This window comes from Pipistrellus hanaki (assembly GCF_964339955.1).
Source record: "Pipistrellus hanaki genome assembly, chromosome: 4".
Taxonomy (NCBI): Eukaryota; Metazoa; Chordata; class Mammalia; order Chiroptera; family Vespertilionidae; genus Pipistrellus; species Pipistrellus hanaki.
In genome coordinates, this window is record NC_140506.1 from 30,266,853 (window position 1) to 30,292,622 (window position 25,770).

The 25,770-nt window shown below is 39.1% G+C and overlaps 1 protein-coding gene across 2 annotated transcripts; it reads right to left on the reverse strand.

Annotated features, from left to right (window-relative positions):
* Positions 1 to 345: 345 nt before the first annotated feature.
* On the reverse strand, positions 346 to 25,726 carry SGTB (small glutamine rich tetratricopeptide repeat co-chaperone beta). Of its 2 annotated transcripts, none has more exons than XM_084880817.1 (11): positions 25,602 to 25,726; positions 24,316 to 24,437; positions 20,397 to 20,500; positions 18,952 to 19,021; positions 16,107 to 16,206; positions 11,879 to 11,983; positions 7,693 to 7,819; positions 7,525 to 7,587; positions 5,429 to 5,466; positions 5,130 to 5,213; positions 346 to 3,810 (listed from the first exon to the last, which is right to left on the reverse strand). In XM_084880817.1, the coding sequence occupies exons 2-11, from the start codon at positions 24,413 to 24,415 to the stop codon at positions 3,699 to 3,701; spliced, it is 903 nt and encodes a 300-aa protein (XP_084736943.1). In that variant the 5' UTR covers positions 24,416 to 24,437; positions 25,602 to 25,726; the 3' UTR covers positions 346 to 3,698. The 2 variants fall into 2 exon arrangements, with proteins under 2 accessions (XP_084736943.1, XP_084736942.1); XM_084880816.1 differs by having other exon boundaries at positions 7,681 to 7,819.
* Positions 25,727 to 25,770: the final 44 nt, after the last annotated feature.

Below are 25,770 nucleotides of genomic sequence, written 5' to 3' on the forward strand. Positions count from 1 at the left end.
AGGGCTGAGACTTGCAGCAGGCGCACAGAGTGGCCGGCCCTGGCTGAGGAATGGAGGATACTCTCAACAACATGAGCTATAATTTTAAATTTTTTGGACACCACACTCACTCTTCAGCTTCAGGGGAGGGAGGAAGAGAGGGATGGGCAGCTCATTGGAGAAGCCTTGGCAAGCTGTCAGTGGGGGGTACAGGAGTATCCAAGGACCCCGGCGGGGCACATGGAGTGGCTGACCCTGCCCCTGCTGTGGGCGTCACCATCTTGTGATGGTGTGGTGGTCAATTTGCATATTATCTATTATATAGGATTGCTTAAATCTAAGAGTACATTAAGTCAAATACAAAAATTATTTTTTCTTAAATGCATAATTATTTATTGCCATGACAAATTGGTCCAAAATGAAAGCTATATTCGAAGTGAGATTTGCCCCTTAAATTGGAGTAATAATTGATGAAATGTCTGTACAAGATAAAGTGTAAGCAGTGTAAAATATCTCTCTCTTCCAAAATGAATAAGGTTAATTAAATGATTAATAAGACTTTACAGCCACTGCACTGGGTACGTCCATGGTTTTTCAAGCATCTTCTCATGATCAAACCTTCAGTTTCACTCAGTTTCAAATTTAAAAAGTAGCATATAATGGGGTCACTTGGAATCTGCTATATAATTTGATTTAATTACAAAGTCTCTTTTTACAAGCAATAACCTAGACACATATTGTTCATTCTTTAAATAAAAGATAATCTTATTTTAGAAAGGATCTATTTAAACCACATTATAAAAATTAGATAAACAATTTGTTACATTAAATGAAAGGGTCATTTGCATAAAAAAGATATTTTACGTTTTACATAGCATCATAATAGCTACAGCTACTATAATGAATGTGATTAATGTCAGTTATTCCTAAGTAGACTGTATATAAAGATTTACCTTAATGTCCTGTTTCAGATAAGCAAGAAAAAAATATTTGGGGCATTTCTTACAATTTTATGAATAGCTACGCAATCCAGCTACACAAAACTTTCTTGAAATGCAGTGATTCCAAAGTGAGGAAGATACTTGAGCAAAAATGGCTTGAATCAGATGGAAATCCAGGTGAGGGAACTACTATCATTTAGATTGGATTTGGTATGGGTAGTATATTAACAAAGAAACCATCTAGGAGGTAAAAAGGAATAAATACACCAATTCCTATTACTTATTGTAAATAGTAAGTAATCTTCACAGCAGATATTAGCAAATCAAGGCATTGAAAGGGTTCTGCTTATAATTATCTGATTTCGGTATCAGAATAATACGTATGTAAAATGAGTTGTGAGGTACTTCCTCCTTTTCTATTTTCTGGAAAATTGTGTAGCTTGAGATTATTTCTCCCTTAACTTTTTGATAGAATTCCCCATTGAACTTGTTTGGGACTGGAGCTTTCCTTCCTGGAGGATATCTGTTTCTGCAGTGAGCTTTAGCACTTTCTGTCCTACAAGGAATTTTTTAAAGTTAATATTGTTGAATATATAGATCTAAAGTTGGTTGTAGTATTTTCTAATGATCCTGTAGTATTTTCTAATGTCTGCTTTGATATCCCCTCCTTACCTCTGACATTGTTGATTTGTATGTTCTCTATTTCACTAGTCAGAGAGCTAGAGGCTTACTAGTTTATCAATCTGAAAGCATTTTTTTAATCCTTACCCATTGATTTTTTTAGAGAAAGTGGAAGGAGGGAGAAGAGAAACATTGATGTGAGAGAGATACATCAATTGGTTGCCTCCCACATGCGCCCGGACTAGGGAGTAGGGAATCGAACCCAGGTACGTGCCCTTTACCAGGAATCAAATGCGGGACCCTCTGGCGCAGCTCGCCAACTGGTGGCCCATGAGGTCCGAAAGGTTGGCATCCGCTGCTCTGGTGCACAAGCTGATGCTCTAACCACTGAGCACACCAACCAGGGTGAAAGCATTTTTAATGCACTCAAGATAGCTCTGCTAGAAACTTTTTCTTAACACTGGATAACAGTGACTGATTTTTAAGGATCGGCTTTGCCTTTTTTCATCAATGTCATCACATTCATATAATTAGTCCTTCTATATAATCCTTGGACACTAAGAGATGAATTTATGAAAAATTAAATTGGTTTAGATGGACTAGAGGAGATTTTATTCAGAGGGCCTAAGACTTAAGTCCTTCTCGTCTCTGGACATAACTGTAGGTTCATGTAGGTCTTCATTGTGGCCTAAGCCCAGAGTGGGGGTTAGGTATTGCTGGTATAACAGGAGAAATCTCTAACCTAGTACCATTTAAAATGGTGCTTCCTGGGCCTTTCTACAGGACCTATTCAATAAAAACTCAGGTGGTCCTGAATCTGCATTTTCAGCCAATAAACCAGGTGACTCTTAACAGTGAAACTATGGAACCACTACCCTAATGTCACAAAGGGAAAGAGAAAAAGTTGGTTTTTAAACTTTATTCTCTTTTAAGGAGAATAGTTCTAATAAGGCCCTGATTATTACCAGCATTACTAATTTAATATTACATTCTTTTTCCGTTTTTTTCTCACAACACTTGCAAAATTACGTGTCTGCCCAACTTTACCTATTTCATAATTAACAAAAGAAATTCCAGTTAGAACAGCTTCCTCCACTATAGAGCCATGTCATTAATACCGAACAATGTCACTTCTTTCCAATAATATGTATTCTAATTTAAATGTAATATTTTAAATTCCCCATTATGTTTAAGTTGCATCAAATTAAGTTAAGCATAAAAGCAACATGCCAAACCAAATCATAGCAGAGGATTTTATGAACAAGCATTGTTAATGACAGAGGCTTTCTGTAATCCATCAAATAACTGAGGTTTAAAAAAAAAATCAGTGTTTATGGGCACATAATTAAATGCCACTTAGAAGGTCCTTAAGAGCCAAGCCATTGGCTTATTTAAATGTAGGCATATTTGAGAGTTTTCATGGTAAGGTCACCACTGGGGAAGTTGTGCTAGTTAAACTGAACAGTTTATACAACTGGCTTACCCAGTACCATTAAGGATTTCTAAATGTATTTTATTATGTTATGTACATAGTACAATTAGCCATGCTAATGTTATAAATACAACTACAGGCAAGATTAGTTAAAAACTATGCAAAAACCTGAGCATCCTACCTACCTTCACTTTCTATACATTCACAGCATCTATTCTTTCCTTTCAAAACCACCCTTCCACCAGATTCTGCTTTCCACCAGCTCTGATGCCTCCCTGCCACCCATTAAAACAAGCAGCTTTGAAGACAGTGCTGGCTCCTATTATATATATTCATCACTGATGGCATTATTGAGACTAAACCTAGATATCAAAGTTCTCTCCAGACGTGCTGCTCATTGGCAAGCACGTTGCTCTTAACCCAGCATGTGAAACCTTTCCCCTCTCAGAAAGTTCGCTGAAGGGAACTGGGAGCCAGAGCACTCACCAATAAACAGCCTTACTGCTATTAAGTATAGCGTACAGATATGACGATGAAGATGTGAAAATGAAACCCTGTTGAGTGACCATTCATTTACAAAGGAGTCACGTTACGTTGAAGTCTGTTTGTGATAAACCTATTGTCTAGACATATTCTGTAGGGTTTTTGTTTTTGTTTTTTGGCCACTACCTACAGCAAACACTTAGAGCAGTAACCATTGGCAGTCTAGAATCCCTGATCTCGAGTCAGGAGTGGTCTTCTGTGCTGCTGCTGAATGACCTGCTCCGGATGTGATTTCTCAGTTGCTCTATGAGTTCAGGATTCTGTTGCTGTATCTGCTGAGCAAACTGCTGTCCCCTGGAAGTGAAAGAGCACAGTGGTATGAATTAGGGAATTCCCAGCCACACAATAACCCATAAAAAAGGACTGCAAAGGATGTGGGTGCTACTCAAAGGGAATTTCTAGAAAGACAAGTTTTAGAATCACAACTGTAGTATCTGCAAATTTACCATTGCCTCCATATAGCATTATTAAAAGGCATTGTTCTTTATAAGAAGCAAAATAACCAAGCCAAAAAAGGTCCTGGATTGAGTGTATACACCCCGCTCTAGTGTCTAACCACGAATAAACAAAAGGTCCAAAAGTATATGCTTTTATTGTGTATGCTCAAACATATTACAAGGTATTTGCTCTTGTAGTCAAGTGTTAATAGTCTCCTATATGACAGGATGGTACCCCCATGTGGGGATGTGTATAGAAGTCACTGAACAGAACTAATTTTTAAACAGAGAAATTTAATACGGATTCCTGATGCGTGTCCCTCAATTGGGAGCATTAGACATTGCTATAATTATGCCACTTAAAGATCATCCTCAAAGTGCAATGTTGCGAATGGGGTCACATGGTCATGATTACAAACAGTAAATGATACTTGTGGCTTCGGGTAGAATCTTCAGTGACAGCATCACATAGATTCAAAGAACAGATTATTTTAAGCAACTTGGTTGGAAGTGAAGGAAATGAGGCAAATCAATGCAAGGAGTTCCTCTAGTGATGATGTGCACTGAAAAGTTTGGATAAAGTTCTGTCCTAGATTGTGTGACCATTGGCATATATGTAAAATTTGATTTTTAAATATATGTGTTTACCTAAGTCAATGAAGATTTTGAGTAGCTACTTGCCTTTAATCTCTGAGTAGTCTGGATTCTTGCCCTTCAGTCTGAAAATTCCAACTTATGAACTCCTTTTAAATTTAACAACCACTAATACTAACAGTAAGTGATAAAAATTCAAAAAGAAAGCCCCTGCCTTCACCGGTTAGAGAGCATCAGCCCGAGGACCAAACTGTTGTGGGTTTGATCCCCGGTCAAGGGCACATAAGTCTGTTACAAGCTTGATTCCTGGCCCACGTCATGCTGCATGCAGGAGGCATCTAATCAATGTGTCTCTCTCACATTGGTGTTTCTCTCTCTCCCTCCACCCTCCCTTCTACTCTCTCTAAAAAAAAAATTAATGGGAAAATGTCTTAGAGAGAGGATTTTAAAAAAATCCTGATCCCTTCATTTTAGAGCCAAACTATAAAACATAAAATACTTTTTAAAACCATTTCTATTTTAACTACAGAAAAACTGTAAGACCAATACTTTTTTACTATTTCTATTTTAAGTAACACTTACGCTTGGATGAGGCTAGACAGGTCAGTTAGGCCCCCAACTCCAGCAGCAGGTCCCCCAATGGCATTTGTCATCATTCCTGACATTCTAGAGTAGGAAGAGGTATATCACTGGATTGGCATATAGTCTTAACAAGGAGGATACTGGCCAAGGAGAATAATTAAGTATACCCACATCATGTAGAGGGTTAGGCTAAATGTGCATGACTTTAAGTGCCAATTTCTGGCAGTCTAGGTGTGCTCAGATTAGGAGCTTGCCAAGTAGAGGGGAGGAAATGTCATATGCTCTTTCCATATACTTACAGCTGTTGAACTTGAGGATTCTGCATTAAACTTGCTGCCTGGAATTCAAAAATGGCATCTCCCATTAAAGACAGTTAATATTTAGGGAATCCTTAACAAAGATTTCTTTTTTTAAAAAAAAAAACAGAAAAATTAAAGCTAAACTATGTGGGTACTAACATTCTATAGAGTTTTAGTGTGCTATACAAAGTGAATGGGAATATAAAAAAGGCACTTGAAAATGGTGGCATTTAGAATAAATTGCAAGATATTAACATGACAACTGCAGATATTAACAGCAGTATACTTATTACTACTGATCAGATCAACAAAGCCAAATGGAGAAATAGAAACTTGAAAAGTATAAAGCATTTCCTACACTGGAGAGGCTTCCCTTCAAAAGAGTACTGTAAGAGATGTGACCTGATTCCACGGGGTTTAGTAGTTTCCATTCTTATCGTGTTAAGGGGGAGAGGAGTTGTATTTATACACACATACAAATTAAAATTACATTTTGAAAGCATAAACAATTTTTTTTGCCTCAAATTTTTAGTCAACAGTATTCACATAAATTTTTAATCTAGTCTAAATCTGTGTAGGCAGTAGTAATTCCAATAGCTGTCTCCCAAAACCCTCTTTTAATCTCTATCAACCTGACCCTTTTTAAGAATGTCACTCGAAGTGTTTTTAAGCCCCACCTTCTGCACCTCCTCTATGACAGTCTCACACCTCACTTCAAGCATCTTGAGGGCTAAACTGAATTGGAAACTAAAATCCATTTTCACATCCTACTACCACAGCATAACCTGAGGCCTAGATAGGGGTAACAATGCTCAAAAATCTCACAAAACCTATAAAGAGACATACATTTACTGGTTGGGTAGCAAGACCGTCTTAAATTTGGCCTCGATCCTGAGACTCAAGAGTTACTGAATTACTTGCAAGTCACTTCAACAAGTATTTCTCTAGTAATAAAAGCAAGCCGTGGCTTTCCCAACACATCATTTAGGATCAGTGATTAAAAGATAACTACTGTTTACAAAGACTTCAATTTTAAATTACCAATTGCTTCAGATCTACCAATTGTTCAAAAATGTTCTATCTCACTAGGAATGCGCCATCTGTATTTCAATTCAGCTGAAGATGTAGTGGATGCAAGGCATTTTATGAAGGAAACAAAGAAGTATTACTGGCTTCCAAGGGCATAGCGTCTGGTAGACTAGTTCTCAGCCAGAAGTATACAGTCTCCCAAGGAGCTTTATGTACCCAGGTAACGTTCTTGACCCACTAAACCAGGGTTTACACATACCGAACCAGAGCATGTGTGTTTTCAAAAGGTCTATAAATAATATTGTTGATTTGAAGGATGGAGTTTATATATGAATTAGAAGCCCAGTGCATGAAATTCATGCATGAGGGGGAGAGGGGCCCCTCAGCCTGGCCTGCACCCTCTCACAATCCGGGACAGCTGGCTCTTAACTGCTTGCCTGCCTGCCTGATAGCCCCTAACCACTTGCCTGCCTGCCTGATCGCCCCTAACTGCCTCTGCCTTAGTCCCCGTTGCCAGGGCTTCATCCAGAAAGATATCCGGAAGGTTGTTCAGCTGTCTTATCTAATTAGCATATTATACTTTTATTATTATAGACTATACTAAAAAGTAAAATTAACTAAATAGAAAGGAAGCAGACTGGTGAAAGGAGAGCATAGGGAACCACAATAAGCAAATCCTCAGACCTCAGTTACTAGATATCTTCCTAGGGCCATTTTCTTGTAAGAGTGGTCTTCAACTTTTTGTAAATTTGCAGATCCCTATGCCAATCTAATGAAAAATATGGTTCTCTCCCTAAAAAAAAATGCACATATCCACATGTACACGAGTTTTTATATACAATTTCGGGGAATCCATTGGTTTCCTGAAGTCTATCCATGGCTTTCTCACAAACAGGTACACAGGCAGGTTAAAAATCTCAGCCATAGCATTATATCAACATCCTGTTACCACCACCGCCGCTGCCACCACCACTACAAAAGCTCCCTTATTTGTTTCTAAAATGTGTTAGAACTATATTGCTTCGTGAAAAACAGAGCCAGCAAAGCAGAAAAGGAAATGCACTTACCATACTAATGAAGGCTGGATTATTTATTAAGCTAGTCATGTCAAAGCTAAATCCAGTTCCTGTCTGTAAAAGAAATAAATATGAGGGTTATTGTAACCACTGCAATAAACTGTGAATGACAGAAAATATTTCACTCATTCAGCATTAATAACTCACAGGACTGGATACCTCTCTTAACTTCTGTTCTGCTATTTTCAGATTCGACTTATAGGAATCATTTTCAGGGTCAAGATCTAATGCCTTTTGATAACTTGTAACAGCTTCTTCAAATTTATTCATGGCAGTGAGGGCCAGCCTGAAAGTATATGGGTATAAGATACAAGGTTAAATATCAAGATATTACAAAATAATATGTCTTGGTATTCAACTAGAATCCAAATTACACTTAATTTATTCATTATACTATGGTTCACAGGAGTATCATTAAAATTCCTTCTATTTCCAAGATTCTGTAAGTCTGCACTCTCCATTCTGCTTGCTGACAATCTTGGCTAGCTTATATTGACCATGAAATTAATGCTTAGGAATGGACCTTACCTTCCCCCTTTACATGTGAAATAATTTGTTTTATAAATAATTAAGCTGCACATAGATGTTAGCTAACTAATCATCCTGTGGTCATGAAACTCCATGGTATTAAACTCATTTTATGGACTCTGAACTAGATTTGTGCTTCAGAATGCCAACTCTCTTCATACGTCCTAGCAGAGACACTGAGTCACGATAAATATCAATTTTTTATTAAAAAATAAAAATGGGCTGTGGGGCACTCCTGAACAAGACATGTTATTATAGTTGTTACATAGATAAAATTAGCATCCTTTACAACTTAAGACATTACCACAGTCACAGAGTTAGTTATTAAATTTATATTTTCCTCCACCTAGTTAGAATGTATTTATTAGAAAATTTCTTTGATAATGGAGATATAGTATTGAGGTTTTTATTTATTTTTAACAAACTAAGTTGGATGGCTTACCTCACAGACTTCCAATCTGGATAAAATACGGTGCCTAACCACAGAAAAATTCTCAGACCCTCATTAGTTTTCTACCAGTCAACCTGAAAGATGCTTTATCAAAGTCCTCAGTTAATCAATAGTCAATAAACTCTTAGATTCCACAATGAAAGAAAGTAAAGTTCTTGAATTTAAGAAAATGTCATTCTACCTGGGGAAAGCAAGCGATAAATATGCAAAGAAAAGAGTAATATTAAAGAGAATGAATAGGACAGCTGCTCAAAGGCAGTCGCACTAAGAAGATCTGAATGATGAGAAGAAAGCAGGCATATGAAGATCAGGGAGTAGCATGCTAAATAGAAACAGCAGTAGACACAAAGGTCTGGGAACCAAGCCAGCGAGCGAGGTAAGCTCCAAGTGCAGGACAAAGGCTGATGAGGAGAGAGCACAGAAAGCCGTGTGGAAAGAGGTGATGTCAGGGAGTAATCAGGTGCCAGATAATATAGGTTTGGAGTCTGGATTTTATTCTAGTTGCATGGAGTGGCATGATGTGATTTATGCTTTGGAAAGCTCTCTCTGGCTTTTCTGCAGAGGATCAATATGGGGTGTTAGTTGGAGGGAGAGGGGAAGGGGGAGGGGAGAAACCAGTTAGGAAGCTGCTGTGGTAGCCTAGGTAAGAGATGGCAATTTGGACTAGTGTTATAAACAAGGTAGCAATCAATGCTTCAATTTAAGATATGTGTATGTGGAAACTAGAATTAACAGGACTTGCTGGTAGATATGTCAAGTATAATAAGAATGAAGGATGACTCCTAGGCTTGACCCAAGCATTGGTAGGTGAATGATGGTAACATTTCTGAGATGGGAAAGACTAAAGAAGGACATAAGAGTCCTGTATGGGACATGTTAAATTTAAAATGCCTATCTATAATAATAAAAGCATAATATGCTAATTAGACTGGAGAGCCAAATGACCTTCCGGACATCATTCCAGACGTTCTTTGGCAGGGCTGAGGCAGAGGTGGTTAGAGGCGATCAGGCAGGCAAGTGAGCAGTCAGGAGCAATGAGGCAGGCAGGCAAGTGGTTAGGGATGATGAGGCAGGCAAGCAGAAGTGGTTAGGGGCAATGAGGCAGGCAGGCAAGTGGTTAGGGGCAATCAGGCAGGCAGAGGTGGTTAGGGGCGATTAGGCAGGCAGGTGAGCAGTTAGGAGCAATTAGGCAGGCAGGCAAATGGTTAGGGGCAATCAGGCAGGCAGAGACAGGGCGATCAAGGAGGCAGGAGAGTGGTTAGGGGTGATCGAGCAAGCAGGCAGTCGAGGGGTTAGGAGCCAGTGGTCCCGGATTGCAAGATGGATGTCTGACTGCTAGTTATCCCCTGAGGGGTACCGAATGGTGAGAAGGTGCAAGCCAGGCTAAGGGAGCTGCCCCCTGCATGAATTTTGTGCACTGGGCCGCTAGTTAAACATATAAACAGATGAAAAGAAGTTAATATGATATGGAATTCAGACATATAACTTAAAATATATAGTAAATTAAGAGATCCATCAACATCTGGAGTTGAAAAAAATGGAGTTGATTCTCATTATTCAGAGTAGTTATGCTCTATAAAGTCCCCAAAACACTGATTTAACAAATACTAAACAATTATTTCTAGGGGAAATACAGGGTTAAATTCCTGTGAGGTTTTGGTCACAACATTCTCATCAAATGACCGATACATAATCTTCTTTTATGTGTGATTCTGCTTAAAGAAACCTTATTTAGTGTATATTATTAATTCATTAGCATCATACTGACAGCCAACAGCATTCACTCATGCCTGAACAAAACTTTTCTAATGCGTATGTTTTCTGAAAGGCACATTATAGCCTTCTTGCACTTAAGAACACTAAACAACCCTTCAGTCTATGTTTGGGTCCATGGTAAACTGGGAAATCAACAACAAAAGGCACAAAAATGCAAAAAATATAGCATTAAATAAACTGCAAAAAGAACACTTGTTTACAGCATGAGAATTGAAACAAAAAAAGGCAGAGTATAACCTTCTGCACCTCAGCTGAGACCATGCAACATCGGGTTACTCAAATTTTTTCACTACACTTGGAATGAACACAAAAGCACAGTGACTTGATTTTGGGGTTATCAAACATTTTTATATACATTTTATTGATTTTTTACAGAGAGGAAGGGAGAGGGATAGAGAGTTAGAAACATCGATGAGAGAGAAACATCAATCAGCTGCCTCCTGCACACCCCCTACTGGGGATGTGCCTGCAACCAATGTACATGCCCTTGACCGGAATCGAACCTGGGACCTTTCAGTCTGAAGAACGATGCTCTTTCTACTGAGCCAAACTGGTTTCGGTGGTTATCAAACATTTTTTAGCAAGTAGGTGAATTCATAAATACAGAACAATCCAATTAATTAATATAGACATTAAGTGGAATTTAAAGGCAGCAGACAGGATGAAATCAGAAGAGAGAATAGACAGACAACAGCCTCAGAGGAGAGAACGGAGGTGGTAGAAAAGGAAGGTGCAGTAAGGGAGACTGGGAAAGAACTTCCAGTAAAGGAGGAGGAAGAAGTCACAGAAGCTCTCTGATGAGTGATATACAATAGAATGAGCTGAAAAGAGCCTGAGAGATGAGGAAGATGAGACAGGAAGTACAGACTGCCATCAGGGGCTTTGTAGAGAAAGGAATTGACAAATGACGAAGCTGTGTGCAAGGATGGCTCCAAAGGAGGATTCTCTGATGATTTCCCATGCAGTCATTATCACTGTTATAGACAGGAAAACTGATGTTGCCAAAGATAAAGCAGATGTTTACAAATGTAAAGCCCTAGAGAAGTTACAAAGTGATGAGATCTAAAGCGTGCATGAAGGCACCAGTCTTAGATAAGAACCCTTCCATTTTCACAGGAGAAAAGGCAGTCTGTGTAGATACAAATGCAGGGAGATCAGTGGATTTGGCAGCAGGAAGATGAGCTATTTTTCTTCTAAATGCACCCATTTCCTCAGTGAAGTATAAAGTAATATCATCCGCTAAGAGTACCATGGAGGGTGTAGAGGAAATTTGAAGAGAGAAGAGTAGGTGTGAAGCACTCAACTCAGAGTGGTAAGGTGAGCTTAGAAGGAATTATCTATTAGGACTACATGAAGTGAGTCTACTCATTATGGCTATATGATTTTCTCCACCAACCATCCATTCTTCATACAACTAATCTTCTCTCGCCCAAGTCACAGAAACTGCAGTCATTTCCTCACTCAGTGTCATATTTATCTTCTTATTAGTTGAAAAGATGCAATATTAAGCAGGAAATTAAAAATCAAGCCAGTAAGAACAGCATCTCTGACACAACTTGGTGCTACTGTGAACATTCTCCCAGAACTTACCCCATTCTCCCATAGGCCTTGCTGTATTTGGAATCAATTGCAATTGCCTTTTCACAGTCCTTTATTGCATCTGTGTAGTGACCTAATTTACTCTGAGCAGCAGCCCTAAGGGAAAAGGAAGAGATTTTTTTGTTATAAGCATCCTTCAAGGCACTAATGTAGATTTTCAGATCCAAATACAACATTTTCCTTGTCTCAATTTATATATCACTCCCAGGAAACATCTAAATCAAACTGTCTTAAGAAAATTCTACAATCAAATGGGGAAAAAAATGCAGACACAAAATTCAGAGAAATTATGAAAGTTACCTTTCACTGTTCGCTTTGCTACAGAAAAGACAAAATATGCAAGCCACACAACTGATCTACTTACTTATTGCCTTTTTAATTTGGCCAAACAGAAAACTGAGAATGCTAGGACATTTGGGATTACTAAGGAGCCACACAGAGTGACTGACTGCTGTGAATGGCTATTCGGAGTGTTGTGTGTTAAATGACCACTATACTAGAAACAGTAAGATCACCGGACAAGTCTAAATTGAAAAACCCAATTTAACCATGTGCCTAAATCTGGCTGTACATAAGGATGGCAGTGTATTCAATCTACTTAGATGGAATATGTATTCCAGAACAAGTAAGGACTTTTTAATCCCTTCCAGTTTATCTCTAGCAGACTTTCTGGAATAAAGTGTGGGACTTACCAATGTAATGAAGCCCCTCACCACCCCTCCACCCAGCTCCTATTAGTTTTTAAAAATTCACAAGTCTATAATTATGCTCAGAAAATTAGGGGAGGGGAATGAGGAAGAAAGTGGAAAAGGGAGAAGGTTAAGAAAGCTCTTTTTTATAGACATATATGAGGAAATAGTGTATATATACACACACATATATATATACAACATGCTGCCATATGACTGCTTCACGTTAGAAGTCTTTAAGTTGAGGCAATTCTCCCTTCTAAAATTCACTGAATCAATTCAACTCAAACGTTTGGTGAACATTTACAACATGTTAAATCCTGAACTCAAAACCAGATAGATATAGAGAAATGAAGAAAATATATCTCTGTCTTCCTATCTTTCCCTGTTTAATAGAGAAATAGACATGTAAATAAATAATAGTATGAGGAATACAATGGAAGTATCAAAGGAAGAGACAACACGGAAAGGTGTAGTCAACCCTACGCAGAGCTGTCTACTGGAACTCCCATGATAGCAAAGTTCTTTGTCTGTGCTAGCCAGTACAGTAACACCTAGCCACATGTGACTAAAGAGTACTTGAGATAAGCTAGTGCAATTTTATTTTATTAATTTTTACTTTATTATTTTATTAATTTTAATAAATTTAATTTACATTTTGAACATCCACACATGGCTAGGGGCATAGGGGCATGGTCAGGAGGTTGCCGACAGAGAAATTAAGAAAACCTTCCCAAGAGAAGCAATCCCTACCAGGGTCTTGAAGGATGACTAGCAGTTGACCAATATGATAAGGCAGGAAATATTCCAGGCAGAGGAAGGGAGTACATAAAAGCATGGAGAGATGTCCTAACGTGGTATTTTTTTTAGTCAGTAAATTTCATATTACATGTACGTAGAGAGCAGAGAGGAGAGTAGCAGGAGAGGAAGAAAAGTAGAGATAATAAAGTTAAAAGAAAAAAGGAGCCCAGATTATAAAAGATCTTATGTATCATGCCAAGGAGCTTAAACTCAATTGTGAAGTTATTTAGAACTAGTGAACAGAAAGCAAGAATTAGATGATTCATTTCACATTTTAGATCCTTTGGACTGAAGACGGGAGTGCAAGTTGAAACTGTAAGCCACTAGCTTAGCAAACGTTAAGCACCCGGGCTAAGGAGCAGTGGTGCAAAAGGAGGAGGGAACAAATGAGCTGTTGGGGAGGTAAAAGGGAAACAGCAGAAGACGCCCTGATGGCTGGCCTCAGACACTGATAATGAAACCACGACTGAAGCCATAAGTGTCAGACCCAGAAAGAAGAGTCGGTGGAAAAGAGAAGAGGATGACTTTCAATCTTGATAGCTTTAGATCACCAACTGCAAGCTAGGATGAAAGCAGATTTGTGCAGCTCACAAAGGAAAGGCCTCTGAGGCCCGAAGAGGGAATAGAAGTCAGGCTACGTTTGAATCTCCTGTGAGATGAAGCCAAACATGCCAGTGTCTGAACTGAATAACAATGCGGTCTGGGCTGTCTGCCCCTGCTGTCTGGTTATCAGGGCATAACTAATGGAATTCCAGCACAGCACTACAGTCAAAGTCACCATGTTTTCAGGCAACCTTGCTTTCTCTAGCTTGTTAGAGCAAGAGCATGAATTACTTGCACTCTATTTTTTATGAAAAATTAGGCAGAAAAATCACAGGGTGCCTTACATTTCCCGTACTACAGACTAGGGCGAATGTAGGTGTATAGTTGTTTGTATGGAAAATACTACACTAATTAATAAATAGTAATACCAGAATAAACTCTTTGTTTTTGGTACTCACAACTGTACACCTACTTTCCCCCTCCCATCCTGAATTTATTATGCATAAATAAATTATACCCAAAACCTGTTCCTACAACTAGGAATTGGATTGTTTCTGAAAGAAACATATATTGAAAGCCAAGACTATGCTAGGGACTTTATATTACTACTCCTCACAACTATTATCTCTATTTTACAAGGAAATGAGGCTCAAAAAGGTTAAGTGGCTGCCCAAGGTCACGTAGCTAGTAAGTGGCCAAATTGAGATTCAACTCCAAATTTAACAAACCAAGGACAAATCCTAGTGAACCTAATGACTACAAGGTGCTTATGCTCTGTTATATAAAGTTGCAGACTGGTTTAGACAGTCATACCAGTAACACAAGCCGCCATGCTTCTATTCAAATTTAAATTAATTAATTTAAATTGATCTTAAATTAACTAAACATTGTAAGTTTAGTTTCCCAATTGCACTGGCCACATTGTAGGTACTCAAGAGCAACTCTTGGTAGTGGTTACTATATTGGACAATGCCGACAGAGAGCATTGTCATCATTGCAGAAACTTCCATTGGGACTTCAATATTTAAAATAATAATTTAGTGCAGGGAATTCGTTCCAGGCTGTGCAGCAATCCAGAGACTACCAATAACTGGAAGCCATCACTTCCTATAACAGAGGATGAACGGCAGAGTCCAAAAACCCAACACCACCTGGTGGTGAAAGCTGGGACAGCAGGGATCCTGGGTGGGAGCTATACGCGGGGATGAGAAGCAGCCCCCACGGAATAAACACCCTGATGTCAAGAGAGGGGAAGAAATACCCCCATGTCTCCCTTCCTTCTGCCCTCCAGGTCCTGCCAGCACCTCCCATAGTGAATCCAGCCCAAACTCAGGGAACTGCGGAGCCTGAAAAAGGCAGCCAATAGGAGTGGGGCCTCTGTTTAAAGGGCAGAACAGGAAAGAAGGAAGTCAGTGGAAGGCACTCAGGTAAGGTGAGGCACAGGCGCGAAAAGACCATCTAGACTACAAAGTAAACCACAAATGGCCAACATGTGAAAAATGTCCAGCCTCAGCAACAATGAAATATAAAATTAGAACAATTATCATGAAAATAACAATCAAGGTGTAGTAAAAACATGTACACTCATACAATCCTAGGTGAGGAAATTAATTTTCAGAATATTTCCAGGGAAATTGGAATAACTTCGTAATTTGCATCAACAATTTTTAAATGTTTATATCGTCAGACCTGAGTGAATTTTCAAGGATAAATCCAAAGTCTAAAAAAAATAATAATAATCATTTTAGAAAGATGTTCCTTGCAGCTTTATACTATCAGGGGACAGGAAAGAACCACAATGTCTCCCAGTAGGTCAACCATTAAGTAAATTGAGGTACATTATTCCATTTAGTAAAAGAACACAATGTTTGCCACCACAATGACAAAAAAAGATGAAGAGGTAATAATACACTAATTTATATCAACTTAAATAATGTTTATGATGGATTTCAATAAAAGAACATGTTTATGATATGCCTAGTGAATGAAGCTGACTCTGAAATTGATAACACTTGCGCCAAACAAAATATGCCGAAAGGTTAGTAACAGAGGTTGCTTTAATGGTAAGTGTATGCATTTGGGGGTTTATTGTTTTCCTTCTTTATCCATAAATTTTATAGCTTTCCTTCAGAGCTATTAATGCAAGGGCTTTAGAGCTGTAAGCCTGTCACAGTTGTGCCAGTTACCTGTTGCAGTAATAAACCGCATTATTTGGATCCAGTTCTATTGCCTGTGTGTAACAATCCACTGCAGCAGTATAGTTTTCTTCTTTCATGTGGTTATTGCCTAAAAGAAAGTAATCAGTAGGCATAGTAAGACAATATACAGGGAAATATAAAGTCTGAAAGGTAATTTTAATCATAGAAACTCCAATAATATGAAGGCGATCAACATATTTCAGCAACATACGAGATAAATTTTATATTGTACAATGGAGTTGATATTCCTTAGCCTTCAGGTTGTTTGATTTCAACAATGTGGAGTCTTAATAAAATTAAGGTTTGTATATCTTATAAAATTCAGGCTTCCATAAGTAAGTAAATGCAACAATTATGATTACCTCATGGCAAAATTTAATCTATTCCCGCCTTCTCTATCTTCATCTCTTCCCTTCCTTTTAGAGCCACCACATCTTAATGCAGCACCCTCCTCAGCTGTCACCTCAGTCTAGACCTGGCCTTCCGCTCCTTCCCTGTCAAAACGACCATCTGCCGAGCAGCCAAGCCCTCACCACTGCTGCGTGGGTAAGCGACAAAGCTAATCATGCTAATATGTTCCTGGCAAATAATATTTTTGTATGCTATCTCTTCCAGACACAGATTCTTTTGAAAAGGAGCTTATTAGACATTAATTTCTAGAAAGACAACATTTCAGATACATGGCTAGCCCACAAGGTACTGATTTTCAGGAAGAACGTCTGCAGATACACCAGGAATAATTTAGCTAGGTTAACAATGGGATTTCTTGTGGCTATCTTTTGTATGCCATTAAAGAGAAAAAAAGATCTGATTCTTTAAAAATTAAAAACTGTAAAACACTAGATTTAGGAGAGAGGATTTACATCCCCAAAGGCTCTATTATTCCTCCAGCTGTCTCTTAACCAGAAGCTTTCCTATTAGGTTTGTTTTTTAATAGATCGTTAGCTAATTAATCGGAGAAGGAGGAGTAGATTTTTGTTTGTTTTTTTGTTTTTGTTTTTTGCAGGAACAGAACTAGGAAGATCAAATTAAATGCAGGTAGGCAAAAGCACGTAAAATCATAAAAATTTACTGCAAATTAAGAGTCAGAAGTGAATACAAAGAGTAGCTGTTAACTGGTGCAGTTTCTTTATAATTATGGTGATGGCTACACAACTCTGTGAATCTGCTAGAAACCAATGAATTTATATGCTTTAAAGGAGTAAATTACAATGGTATGTGAATTATAGCTCAATAAGGCTTTTCTTTAAGTTAAGGAAATTAATTTTCTCCCCACACCCAAAAAACAAATGAATATAATGCTTTTAAATCAACTAAGAAGAATACATAGCTTTTATGATTAAGCAAGACGTTAACTACATTAGCTGAGGTACTTATAGAAATTTTCTTCTTCCATGTAAAAGATTTACATTTTCTGAATTATTTGGATTTCCTTATTGTCATTGGAACTCTTTGTCTTGGGATGGTGTTTTATTATCATTTCATTATTATTATTATTAAAACCTATTGTATGTAGCCGAAACCGGTTTGGCTCAGTAGTAGAGCGTCGGTCTGCGGACTAAAGGGTCCCGGGTTCGATTCCGGTCAAGGGCATGTACCTTGGTTGCGGGCATATCCCCGGTAGGGGGTGTGCAAGAGGCAGCTGGTCGATGTTTCTCTCTCATCGACGTTTCTAGCTCTCTATCTCTCTCTCTTCCTCTCTGTAAAAAATCAATAAAATATATTAAAAAACAAAACAAACAAAAAAAAAACCTATTGTATGTATTTTCCTCTAAACCACCTCAAATGTATAGATACTATTATATATATATATATATATTTATACTGAGTGGCCAGATTATTATGAACTCTGAACACATAATAATCTGGCCACTCAGTGTGTGTGTGTGTGAGAGAGAGAGTGAGTGTGTGTGTGTGTGTGTGTGTGTGTATATTAGACGCCCGGTGCATGAATTTGTGCATGGGTGGGGTCCAGCCAGCCTGACCAGGGGGAGGGAACATGGGCAGTTGGCCAGCCTGCCTGCTGGTGGAACTCCTGGTCAAGGGGACAATTTGCATATTAGCCTTTTAGTGTACAGGATATACACTGAGTGGCCAGATTATTATGCATACAGAGATCATAATAACCTGGCCACTCAGTGTATATAGACTACATATATAAATACATTTATACATATTGACGAAAAAGCTTCAAGTTACAAAATATTTAATATGCAAAACTTAAGACACAAATGATGAATTCTGTGAAGATAAATATAACTAAACATTGCACAGCATTTTATAGTTACATGGTACTCTCCTATAAAATTGTCTCCTTTGATTGTCAAAACAACCCTATCAGACGTGCCGATATTTCTGTGATGTGGCAGGGAATAACAACAAAGAACTCTTCTTAATTTCATCAGCTCTCTCTGTGGCTCTTCAGAAGCAAAGCACACAAAAAAATATTTGAAAGCAATCTTTCAGGAAGGTACTGGTTGGCTAGAAGAAAAATTTCAAAGAACTCAAAAACACTAAATATACAAAAGTTAAAATAATACTGACAATTATCTCCATCTCTTTGATTAAGCATAAAGAAGAACTTGGGATCCTAGAGTATACACAGGCAGTTACAAGTGATGACCCTTAAGTTATTTGTTTTGCAAGTTTTATACACAACAGGTCTGATTCTCTTGAAACAAGCCACAATCTGTTCTATACTTTTAGATTTCTTCTCTATCACTTCCATTTCTCTTTCACAGTATAAGCCAGGCTCTTATCCATTGATGGAGTCACATAATCCAGAGTTTCAGAAAATTTTACCAAGTAAATAATTTTTCTATGAAATATTTACCTTCATCTTTTAATTGGTCAGCTTTTCCCACATCTCCAGGTACTGAGTTTGAGAGAGGTTGAATGTCATTCTGAAATTATTAAAAATTTAATATACTTCCACTTAGCTACATCAGTAGTCATCCAATAGAACTGTAAGTAATGTAATAATGCATTACCCATTTCACAGTAAATCATCTTTAATTTTACATCATAAAGTCTAACACCTAAATGATAATGTTAGCAAGAACAGGGGAAAGCCTTTACTTCTATTGGGAGAAAGAATATGTGGAATTTTTCTAGAAGATAATGGGCAACTGTGAACTGAAATTTTGTTTTTTAATTGCTTTCCCTATGCCCAGAAATCCTACTTCATGGATATAAAATGGAATCAGTATATGAAAAATAGGAATAGAAATATGTTCAAGGGATTGCTTATATTAGTGAAGATTTTGAAATATAATGTTTAATATCCTAAGAGATATCTTAGTAAGTCAAATTCACAGTTTACCAACAAAAGAATTTATTATAAGATCCTATTACACACACACATATACACAGTATAAAAAACAAGCACTTATGAGCTAAATGAAAATTTACAAATATCTTAAGTGAGATTGGAAACACATGCATTTTCCATTTTTAAATGATCTTCAGCTTCTCACCCCAGTTTCCATTCTGTACTGAAGATTGAGCACAGAGCTAGAAAAACAAAAGTTTATGAGGCACCAAAATGTAATGAAAAAATGGGACATCACTGTGGGCCTCAAACTCACTAAACTTAAACTTTTTCAGACAATCTGATGGCCCATGTTTCCTGAAGAGGCCAGAAACCAGACATGCAAACAGTTGTGGGAGGAGGAATCGGAAAAACTGGGTTTCAATCATAGCTTTGCACATTGACCCTGACCCTTTCCCCTGTTTTATTTTATTTATTATTTTACTTTTCCCTGTTTTAAAGAGCCCATCAATGGCTATACTTGATTACATCTGTTTCAAAATGATAATTCCATTTCTGATGAATCTGTTTCTACGTGGTTACTTCCTAAACATTAAACCTTTTGTTTTTAACTTATAACCCATGTTTTAGGAGAATGTCAATTCAGATGTCAGAAATCTAAAAATGCTCTGACACTGTAAAGGACTTAAAAAGTCTACTAAGGGGGTGGGGGGACATTGGTATATGTACAAAAATAATAATTTAATAAAAATATATATTTAAAAAAAGTCTACTAAGATATTTTAAATATAAAAGGAGGCGAGAGGATGAGAGTTACTACGATTTTGAAAATCTAAAGCACATGAAAAGAATTATGCTTTAGGTCACAATTCCTATCCATGTGGACTGTCTTATACCCAGAAAGAAGTTAGTTACTTCTAGGCCTGACCCCTATATGAGAACAAATCCCACGTAATACTGTCGTCAAACTTAACTCAGACACTAATGAGAAGACCATGGCAGCTTACCTTGCAGAAGGAATTTGTGAATATTTCTGTCAGAGGCTGTGAAACTGCTAGATGTGTATCTTCTGGGCTGATCTTAAAAACTGTCTCCAAGCACTGAATTGCAACTTGAGACAAATTTTAACAGTGGGGGGGGAAAAAGAAGTTAGCAACCTTAAAAAGAAACCTTTTTTCCCTTTTCTTTCTTTCTTTTTTTTTTTTTTTTTTTTTTTTGGTAGAAATCTGCACTCTGTTGCCATCTGTGGTAATTCAGCTTTATGATCACAGAACATAAGGAAAATGGTTGAGCTGAATGGAAATTTCTGCTTATAGACCAGCAATTGAGGGAAGACAACTTGATTTCTTATTCCTCACTTAAGAAAAATGTTACTTAGAATATAATTCTCAATACATCGATTACATCATATTTTGTTGAAGCAAGTCATTATCTACTTTTGGTTTGGGTATAACCCGGGTACGGACGGGATGGAGAGACATGCTGGGCACCTATACTAGAAAAGAAGTCTTTGTTGCATGACAAGACACCTTAAATAACATTTGTAAAGGATGTGGACTTAATGCTGTGGGCAAACGCAGAGCGATTCGTGAATTTAGTTAGGAGAACAACATAACTGGATTTGTGTTCAGAACTGAAGTCTGGTAAGGAAGGTTGAGAATGGATTAGAGACGGAAGGACACTCAGAGAAAAAATGAAAGCAGAAAACCAGTGGGTTCCCACTTCAATGGTCTAAACAATCCAGGGGCCTGAACTAGGGCAATCACAGCGAAGAAAGCAGATCCTGTCCTCTCTACAAGCACCCTTTGAGGGGAATGGAGGCAGATTCTTATCCTTCTAGTGCTCTTGTTTAAAAGGAATGCTCTCCTGGCTTACCACAATAAGAATGTGGCCAAAATGTCAAGTGTACTTCCAGACAGAGTGGAACAGATTCACTTAGATTTGTGCATGACTTTTAAATGATACATTATGTATTAACTGTGGTCCTGAGAAAATTATCTATCAAGAAAAAAAAACATTATTACTTTTACCATCCACAGAAACAATTCTTCTTAGAAAAGGGACTCAATGAGCAAGTTATAAGTTACCGAGTACAAAATGTCAATGTGTCTTTTAGGTAGAAAATACTACTAATTGACTGTTTACCTATCCCTCAATTCCCCCCCCCCCTTTTTTTTTTTTTTTTACTTCTGCCAAGCAGTTATTCTTTTTGTTTGTTTGTTTTAAAGAGAGAGGAAAGGAGAGAGAGAAAGACAGAGAGAAAGAGACATCGATTTGTTATTTGTACATTCATGGGGTGATTCTTGTATGTGCCCGGAATGGGGATGGAACCCACAACCTTGGCATATTGGGACCACATTCTAACCAACTGAGCTACTTGGCCAGGACCCAAGCAGTTTTTCTTACACTTCACTTGTACTTGCACTAAAAACATTGGGCCATGCCCTGGCCTGTTTGGCTCAGTGATCAGAACATCAGCCCACAGACCAAAGGGTCTTGGGTTAGATTCCCAGTCAAGGACACATGTCTGGGTTGCAGGTTCAGGCTCTGGCCCCAGTCAAGGCACATGCGAGAGGGAACCCATCGATGTGTCTCTCTCACATTGATATGTCTCTCTCTTCCTGTCTCTTGTGGTCATGAATTTGAAGTGGGACCAGTCAGCAAGGTTGTATTTTGCTCCATCGATATACATTCACATGGATATGGGAAAGAGTAGATGAAGAACTGGATTTAAACAAGGTTGGGTTTTGCAAGGAAGGGAGGGATATACAAGAGTGTGATTATAATGATCAACTATGGAATTTAGATTAGGCAAGAAGAGGGGTGTGAAAAGGTAAGGGGTCAAGAGATCGGAGGCCTTGGTAAGGTGGAAGAATTGTTTGGGGACGGATTCAAGAGGGAGCGAGCTGGCAAGACAAGCAGTAGGGGTCAAATGAAATGAGGAAGGTAGAGATTATGGAGGGAACAACACGGTAATAACAAAGTTTAGGGAAGAGTTTCTCAGCCTTGGCACTACTGACATTTTGGACTAGATCATTCTTTGTTGTCGGAGGCCATCCTGTGCATTGTAGCAGCACCCCTGGCCTCTATCCTCTCAGTGCCGGTAATACCACCAGCTCTGCAGGCATGACAGTAAAAAAAATATCTCCAGACATTGTAAAATCACCCTAAGTTGAGAACTACTGGTCTAGGGTCTGACCAAGGGAGTGAGTGGTTGAAATCAAATCACTGGAGGAAGGAAGGTCAAGAAACTGAGAGCCAAGGGAACTGCAAGAACCAGCTGTGAGTAGATTGCACCTGCCAAGAATTAAGACAGTAGTGCTAGAGGGAGTGACAGTGAGCAGGAGCCACAACCCTCAAAGCACGAAGCAGTTGTCAGTAGATGGCAACCATCAGAAGGCGTGGGAGACACACGAAGGAGAAGTCTCGGGGCCAATAATGCACCGGCTCACTGTGGTGGTAAAGCTGGTTCCAGAACTTCAGCTTCTTTTCTAAGGCTTTTTTTTTTTTTTTTTTTTTAATGTCTAGAAGGTGGGCAGACATCTCCACATGATTTCATGTTCCATAAAATTAGACTCACGGAGTCAAAAATAGGGGTTGGTCAAAAACAATTGGCACCATTTCTGGGTGCCACATATAAGAAACAGCTGAAGGCACATCATTTTGGCTGAACACCATTCTAAAAATAGGATACAACATCTTGCTGTTCTGTGTGTGTGTTTTTAGACTGAATTCTCCTTCTGGCCCTTAAAAGTATGATATTGCCTTTGATTGGAGAAGAAACATCTTTTATGAAATGACTGCATTTACCTACAGAGCAGCCATAATCACCATCCTCCTTAGGTAACCAGTCACCTCCACATGCTCTTAGGCAACCTTACTATTTCATGGACAGATTGCAATGTTCTCCAACTGAGCCACCCGCTTCCTTCACTGCCACCTGGAAAAACATCATCCCCCCGACTGCAAGCCGTTTTAGAGCAAATGCCCCGTTTTCATCCCCACCTCCTCAAGGCATATTCACAAGGGAAGTGCTTGTTAAAACTAATAGAGGTGTCTGTCCCCTTTATAGGAGAAACAGCTTCCAGATGGGAAATTCAAGCTGTACTGTGATTGATGTTCTCCCCAATGCACTGTCTCGTTGCAATAATTAAGTCTCTAGGCCATCAGGAAGCTGGGCTCACAGGCCCTCCACAAGCCCATGTGCAGAGTTCTGCCTTGTTATGGTTATACGGAATGTACGTTTACAACGGAGAAACACGAAGCAGAACAGATGCTGTCAGGGAAGCACGTGATGCTATCTATCACGCAAGTCCTGCTCAACTTAACAGATGCGCGACTCTAGTATTTGAAGCTCACATAGAACAAGGGTGCAATCCTCTCATAACAAGTCCCCAAACAGGAAGTTGTCAGAGCATAATAGTGACATGGTTGTTAGACTTTTACATGGTGCTTTCACAATGACGAAGGCATGTCCATATATTGATTCTTAACTGAATGCTTTCCTATTAAGAAGAAGATACAACAAGCTCTTCAGAGGAAGAACCGGGATGTAAATCTCAGCTCTGTTACACGTTAGCTGTGCCCTGTTACTTAACCTGGCTTCATTTACTTATCTGTTAATTGGGGATAATACTAACTTAGCAGTCACTGTGAAGAAAGATTCCCTACAATAGGAACAGCATAGTTTCTGACATGTAATAGCTGTTCAGTAACTAAACAAGAGTCCTCTTCTCTTGTTAATTAAAACAAACAACGCAAACCTCAGAGAATGGAAACTCATGATAACCTTATAGTTAGGTCTCTCTTCTAGAAAGCTAGCAAACTATTTTGATTTTGTTATAATAGGTCACAAACCCAGGCTTACAGCTATTTTAGTTCTTACTTACAAATACGATACAAATGAACATAAAAATAGGTGCCTACCTTCCAAACTTTCCTGTTCATCCGAAGTATAAGCATCCATCTGACTTTGTTCCCGTAAGAAACGAATAACGGCATACACGAGATGCTTGATAGATGACATTTTTTTAAGTTCCAATACTTTCCTTTAATAAGAAAAAGGAAAACACTGAACTAAGATAGTTTAAAGAACCAGTCAGATAGATTATAGATGACAAAGCTTATAAATTACACTGAAAGTAAAAAAAGCAAAAACTAAAATCTGTATTACCTTCACTCCTTTCTATGTTTAAAGAGTCAGGTGTTCTTACGGTCATGCATTATATATTTTCGTTATATCTTGTAAAAGCATAAACCTTGCAAAAGTGAAGGTTTTTTTTTTTTCTTTCCTCAAAACATGTATAACATAAGCTTTGACTCTCCCTGAATTCCTCACTGTATCTTAACAAATAGTGCAGAGAGATGTAAGGTTTGGGGTAGAGCTACAGGGTAGAAATCCCCCAAAGGCCTCAGGACTAAATTGAAGGTTTCATACTGCTGACTCAGAAGCTGATCCATCCTAAGCATTTTCCTCTATTTCGTGAGGTTTTTAAATGTACACATAATTTACACTCTGCCTTACTTGTGTAGGCTGGGGCAGTTATTTAATGAAGTATATTCACGAAAGGTTTTCCATCACTTGAGTGTCGTTCTTAATAAAGATGGCATTCGTTATCTAATCACCAGACGTGTCAGGAAATCATTACCCACGTCGATGGATACTAATAGCCAACCAGTGCTCTCGTGGACAAGCTGGAAGCTCTGGGTCACGTTCATTCACATGGAATACTATCGCCTCCCAACAGTGGCGCAGGGCCAGCCGGCCTTCGCGGCTTATGTCCACCAAATCGCACCGTCCATCTGCTCCCAGGTCCCTAATTCACAGCCAGGGTGTGGTACCCACACCGCTAGGCTGTTTATTACATGCGTGTGCTTGTTTTTAAAAGCGAGCCCCGCCTCTAGGCCATGGGGTTGCAAGTACAAAAAGAAAAAAAGAAAAGGAAAAAAAAGGCCCCCAGGGCAGAAGATGAGAAGAGAACGGGGGAAAACAGGGGCGCAGAGGGGAATGGAAATGTCCAGCCTCTCCCAGGCTTCTCCTTATCGTCCCTGGAGCACAGGGACCTCCTCCCTTCTCCCTCCGGTACCCGGGCCTGCCTCCGGCCTGACCGATATTGCGGGGTGCGCGGCGCAGGCCCCGTCTGGGCGGCGGGAGATGCACCCCCCCTTCTCTCCCCCCCCCCCCCCCCCCCCGCCAGACCGCAGCCCCTTACCTGGGAGAGGATGCCACAGAGGATGCCGGAGAGGATGCCAGGCGGCGGCAGCGGGCCCGCGGGGGTGTCCGTCTGCGGGTCCGTCCGCCCCCAGTCCACAGGGCTGGAGCCCGGCTCCCGATCGCAGCTCCGCCGGCGGTGGCCCCCACTGCCCCGCCGCCCCCGAGCC

What these genes read in the sequence shown, in the direction of transcription:
- SGTB (XM_084880816.1), bottom strand. Translation starts at nt 24,415, where the DNA reads ATGTCATCTATCAAGCATCTCGTGTATGCCGTTATTCGTTTCTTACGG. An exon ending in TCACAAATTCCTTCTGCAAG is followed by an intron (nt 19,022 to 20,396) that starts GTAAGCTGCCAT and finishes TAATAATTTCAG; the next exon opens with AATGACATTCAACCTCTCTC. An exon ending in AAGGCCTATGGGAGAATGGG is followed by an intron (nt 7,820 to 11,878) that starts GTAAGTTCTGGG and finishes ATATACTTTCAG; the next exon opens with GCTGGCCCTCACTGCCATGA.